The sequence below is a fragment of the Ictalurus furcatus genome, chromosome 5, assembly GCF_023375685.1.
Source record: "Ictalurus furcatus strain D&B chromosome 5, Billie_1.0, whole genome shotgun sequence".
NCBI lineage: Eukaryota > Metazoa > Chordata > Actinopteri > Siluriformes > Ictaluridae > Ictalurus > Ictalurus furcatus.
This window is the reverse complement of record NC_071259.1, coordinates 31,604,720-31,610,934: the sequence shown is the minus strand read 5'-3', so window position 1 is coordinate 31,610,934 and position 6,215 is coordinate 31,604,720. Positions and strand designations below refer to the sequence as shown.

The following is a 6,215-nucleotide window of genomic DNA, read 5'->3' as shown; positions in this document are numbered from 1 at the left end:
ATGAGTGAGTCTCATGTTTGTTTGTTTGTTTGTTTGTTTGTTTGTTTTTAACGTGTAAATTAGGCTACTATCAGATTATCACTTAGGATAAAGATGCAGTGCAGCTCACTGACACAACCTGACATGGTTAATTTAATCATAAACGTTTTTACAATTTTAAATGACTTAAATAAATATATCTTTTTTTTAAAAAAAAAAAATAGTGAAAGCCTATTAATGCAGTAATGTTTTAAATAAGTTAACAGATTTTTCTTTTTTTTTTTTAAAAAAAAAGTAGGAATTTACAGCACAACTTTTGGTGAGTCGGTGAAGTCGGCGCACGCGCGCGCACACACACGCACGCACGCACACACGCACGCACGCACGCGCGCGCGCACACGCACACACACACACACACACACACACACACCTTTTCCTCCTCCCTTTTTCACTGCTCTCTGCTGTAAACTTTGGTTACGGACACGTCGGTCACGTGACCCGTGGGATAAATAGTTTTTGAGAAGCATGAGGAGGGGGTACTAGACTCCGGAGCTTGTGCGGGGCGCACCGCGCTGCCTCCGTGCGTCATCATAAACACACAAATTCTTTTTAAAAAAAAATGAAGACGGAAAGACGCGGGTCCGGTCCGGACTGATTACTGACCTCAGCAGTGCGCGCTCACGGAAGACCGTATACGAGACCTGGACGCGGAAGGAGTGAGAGGACAAAGAGGAGGAGGAGGAAGAGGAGGACAGCACGAACCCCCCAGCATGACTCTGGGGACGGACGTGTCGGAGAGCCCGGCGCTGTCCGACGACGTGGACATCGACGTGGTCGGCGGCGACGGCGTGAGAGACGGGAAATATCTGCGCCATCCTCGCGGTTTCCACCTGGACCATGACTCCGACGACCCTCTGTCGTCCCACGAGGTCGGGGAGGGCACCGCCAGTGGGTGCCCGGATGAAGACCGCGTCGGGGCTCGAGGCGAGTCCGGAGCCGGCGCTGACCCATTAACAGGGGACAAACCGGCGAAAAACGCGCTAGTGAAGCCGCCATATTCGTACATCGCGTTAATCACGATGGCCATCTTGCAGAGCCCGAAGAAACGGCTGACTCTGAGCGAGATCTGCGAGTTCATCAGCAACAGGTTCCCGTACTACCGCGAAAAGTTCCCAGCGTGGCAGAACTCCATCCGGCACAACCTGTCGCTCAACGACTGCTTCGTCAAGATCCCACGCGAACCCGGTAATCCGGGAAAGGGCAACTACTGGACGCTGGACCCGGAGTCGGCCGACATGTTTGACAACGGCAGCTTTCTGCGCAGACGGAAGCGCTTCAAGAGACACCAGAACAGCGACGTGGTTCTCCGTGACGCGGGCGGATTCCTGCCGGGATTTGGATACGGCCCTTATGGCTGTTACGGCCCTGGTGCCGGTGGCGCCGGCGGCTACGGACTGGCCCTGCAGAACTTCCACGCGTACCATCACCACCACCACCACCCGGCTGGGACGTTCCCTTTCCAGGGCGCACCGTGTCCCCTTCCCGCCGTGCCCTCTTCCATCTTCTCCTCGTCGCCGCACACCGTGCCGCCCTCTCTGCTGGGAACAGATCTAAGGAAGCCCTTCTACCCGCAGCTCGGTCCCGCACTTGCGCCTCACAAAACGGACACGAACACATCGCGCCGCCCTTCTTTCTCCATAGACAACATCATCGGTGCGACCAGCTCGCCTCCTTCGGCGCCCTACAGCGCGCAGTTACCGGCGGGTCAGGCGCAGATCTTAGCCATGCTCACCCCACCGTCCTCCAACCACTTGAACCTCTCTCCGGAAACGATCGCACGCAACTCGTGCGCGGACTTCCTCCGGTAAAACGAGGACGACGAACTTTTTTTTTCTTTTTTTTTTTTTTTTTTTTTGAGAGCATTTCTAGTTGTTTTCCCAGAACGGCACGCGAGCCTGAATGGCGCAGTCCGTTTTTAAAAATTCGACATTTTGCTAAGGTAGGAACTGACTTTTTGTGAGGCTAAAATTCTCTCTTTTTCTTGTGGAAATCTGAGAGTAAACAAACAAACAAACAAGCAAACAAACAAACAAAAACTTTAATTAATTACGCTATATTTATGAACTGTAAATATGTACAATATTGAGAAAACAACATCGTGTGCATTTAAAAAAAGAAAGAAAGAAAGAAAGAAAGAAAGAAAAGGTAGTCCGAGGTTAACCTTTGACCTTTGATCTCCAGTCCAGCTGTTTTTTAAACAGGAAACCATTCAGTTAATTTGATCTCATTGTGAACGCTGGATTTTCCTGTCGGCGCGCTTACAGATTGTTATTGATATTGCTATGGTTTATATATATATTTTTTGTGAGTTTTGTGAAAAACGAAAGCACTGTTTAGTAGTAGAGAGACCGAAAATATCGACTCAGGTTTACTTCTTCTTTGTTTTTCCTTATTTTATTATTATTATTATTATTTTTTGAAAAGCACATTGCCAGAGACAGTGGGGTTTCCACCCGAACAGCGGTGTATCAGTGTCAAGTATAGCTGTTTATATATATATATATATATATATATATATATATATATATATATATATATATATATATAAATAATTTTTTACATTTTATTTTACATTTTATTTTTTTTCTTGTCTTTAGACAGAAACTAATGATGTGGCGTTGATGTAACTCGCATTACCTCTCCTCCTGTCTGACTGTGCATACGTTTCCCCCCCTTATTATTACATTGAAGATAATCTGTGAAGAGAATGTCGTTATGTTGTAAAAAAAAATACCCCCCCCCCCCACAAAAAAAAAAACAAAAACAAAAAAAACCCCAAATACACGTCATGTTCATAGGTCATTTGGTTGTAATGACAAGAAAATAAATGTTGTGGAATTTTAAAAACTGTTTTTTTTTTTTTTTCCTTCGTTACATTTTTGTACTCTCTCTAGGGACAGGGCTGTTAAAAAAAAAAAAGAAGATATAAATGAAGATAAATTTAAAGTGCGCACTGCAGCAACATGATTCTTCGCCTGCAACTTTTATAGATTTATGGTCTAATAACTGAGCGTGTTTTATTCTTTATTTTTTATTTGGTTGTTGTTGTAAATAATGGAAATAAATTAGAGTCTTAAAATAGTCCCACACTTTTAAACGGGACCCTACACAGTTTTATAGGCTGCTTTTAGTTTTATTTTTTTTTAAATCTAACAGATTCAAACTCTGATATTCACTCTGCTTTTATACACTCCACTTGTTCCTTCACATGAAGTCTTATTGTGCATTGGGCACTACAGGGTAAATAATACAGTAAACAGTACAAGTGTGGATCCATGGCAGGTTAAATATCAGCTTCTACAGGTGATGGAGGCCTGGAGTGATGAATTTACCTAAATGACCTAAATCTGCTCGTTTAGACTTATTATTATTATTATTATTATTATTATTATTATTATTATTAAGGTCTGAAACCCAATAATGTATTCAGCAATTTGTAAAAAAAAAAAGAAAGAAAAAAGAAAAAGTAGGACGTTCTCGGTGTTCTGGGGAAATTAAAAATGAAAGTTAATGAATAAATATTTTCAATAATCAGTGAAAAAGCGTCGAATAACATTGCTTTAGACATTTTCAACAGAAGTCATGCAAAAACTCGCATCTCAAGTCAAGCTGCTTTGGAAAAAAAAAGACACACAAAAACAAAAACACGCATCTAAAGTAAACGCGTTTTCCAGTTGGTTACTTTCAAAAAATAAAACAAAAAACAAGACTGTCACAATTGTTTGTGGTGAAGAGTTGCATTTAGACCTTCAGTAGCCTGGGGACAAATCTGGCATTGAAATATTCTCAATCTAGCATACATTAGATCATCATTTTACAAAACATATTCCATTTTATTTATAATGTATAACTTTTTTCTTAGTCAAATCAACCTGACAAAATCAGCAATGGAGTGTGTGTGTGTGTGTGTGTGTGTGTGTGTTTAGATCTGTGTTTTGTTTGTTTATTATCTGAGTTTTAATGAAGTCATAAAGCAACAAAGCCAACCAAGACAAATTAGCAATATTTTCTCAAAACTTTTATTAATTTTTTTTTTAATTTGCGCATTTCTTCTTTTTCTTCTTCTTCTTCTTCTTCTTCTTCTTCTTCTTCTTCTTCTTCTTCTTCTTCTTCTTCTTTTATTAAGGTCGTATCACCTGTAGCGATAAACACTTGCAATTTTTCTAATTAACACCTACAACCTACAGAGGTGACCGAACATGTTTATCGTCGGATTAACTTTTAGAATGAACCCCTTTACATCTATAATGTCGGATCGAAATGTTTTTTTTTTTTTGGCCATAATTAATTAATTCATTAATTAATCCCTACAGCCTTTAATCAATCTAAATCTGAAAATGCAGTTGGACAACAACCAGCCGCGTCAGTTTTTAACACTTTATTCAACATCGATTGAACATTTTCGTACCTTGAGGCTTAAACTCTATTTATTTCTCGTCGCTTATTAGAGTTGGACACCAAATATCACCTGATAAAAATATCACACGCGCGTGCAGAGATCAATGGAACGAGTCCCCTGGTTTTCTTCCTTCATAAAATAAATAAATAAATAAAATAAATACTTTGCTCTTTCATATACGAATATTTGCATTCAGTATACTGGCTGTGATTAAATTCCCAGAGGCTTTTATTTACTTCCTAAAAGTAAGAGGTAGATCTGATTTATTTGTATCAGGCCCAGAATATGCAGAGTAGCTCTCCTGAAATATGCGGAAAGATCAAATGGACCGCGCATGCGTGGCGTTATAATTGAGTTTCTCTGTCAAAAAAAAAGAAGAAGAAAAAAGAAGAAGAGGTAAATGAAAGGAGAACATCAGGGTTTGAAAGCCTGTAATTGAATGTGAGGATCCTCATGGGGATCCATTACTAATTTGTAGCAGCGCATTCTTTTATCTGCAGCATATTTTGTCTTTTTCTATCTATCTATCTATCTATCTACATATCTCTCTCTCTCTCTCTCTCTCTCTCTCTCTCTCCCCTTCTTGTGTGTGTGTGTGTGTGTGTGTGTGTGTGAAGCTCAACAACACCTCGAGCAGCACGCTTGGCTGGGAATGAAATGTGCTCGGGTCGAGCGTGAAATGGATTTGAGGATCTGGCTTTTTTGTATCTCGTGTGTGTTCCTCTTTTGTCTGGACTAAATGTTCCCCCAAAACACGGCGACTCCATGCGGGGTTTCTGACAAAAACCGCTTTATCATTTGAGAAGTTAACAGAAGGCGCTCGACTCTCTGTTTATATTTATTTCCATGTGTTTTTGTGGGAGAACCAAATAAACACAGCTTTCATTTCAAATGTGTTTATTTTAACACAGAAATGTGCATTAAAAAGTGGGTTACTGTATACATATATATATATATATATATATATATATATATATATATATATATATATATATATATATATATATATATATATATATATATTCTCATTAGAAAATATATATATAGAAAATACTTCATAAACAGATATTTCTTTCTTTTTTTAAAATATTTAAATATTATTTTGTGTCACGTTAGCTTACATTAGCTACTGCATTTTTCTTCTTATTGGGGTTTTTTTTCTTACTGAGAAATAATTGGCTTATAGGAATAAGTAGACTATATTTATGCGGTGTTTTGTTTCACCAATATATTTCATCTAGATTATTTCTACGTATATTTATACATGTATGTATTTATACAATTATACATGCACATGAGGCCAAAAAGAACATTTTGTGAGCAGCTATGTCAGAAATCAATGTAAAAATACTGCTACTATACTATTATTATTATTATTATTATTATTATTATTATTATTATTATGATGATGATGATGATGATGATGATGATGAAGTGGTCATTACATTTTAAATTAGTTTGACACCAATCCACTCAACAGAGGTCAGAGGTACGAAGAGCCTCTCTCTCCCTCTCTCACTCTCTCTCTCTCTCTCTCTCTCTCTCTCTCTCACACACACACACACACACACACACAGTAACACTAAACGCTGTGCAGGTTAAAGAGGTCAACGGAAAATTACACAAGTTCGTGTACTTTTGGTCTTTGCTGACCACAAAATAGGGCGCGCGCGCGCGCGCGCACACACACACACACACACACACACACACACATACACACGCAGAGTTATGTTTTTTTAATATAGCCTATATTATGATTTGTTATTAAAGCATAAAC

The 6,215-nt window shown here is 39.3% G+C and overlaps 1 protein-coding gene across 1 annotated transcript; it reads left to right on the top strand.

Moving 5' to 3' along the window:
* Positions 1-297: 297 nt before the first annotated feature.
* foxd2 (forkhead box D2) lies at positions 298-2,520 on the top strand. Its single transcript, XM_053625992.1, has one exon. It carries the CDS (start codon positions 750-752, stop codon positions 1,845-1,847), a length of 1,098 nt encoding a protein of 365 aa, XP_053481967.1. The 5' UTR covers positions 298-749; the 3' UTR covers positions 1,848-2,520.
* Positions 2,521-6,215: the final 3,695 nt, after the last annotated feature.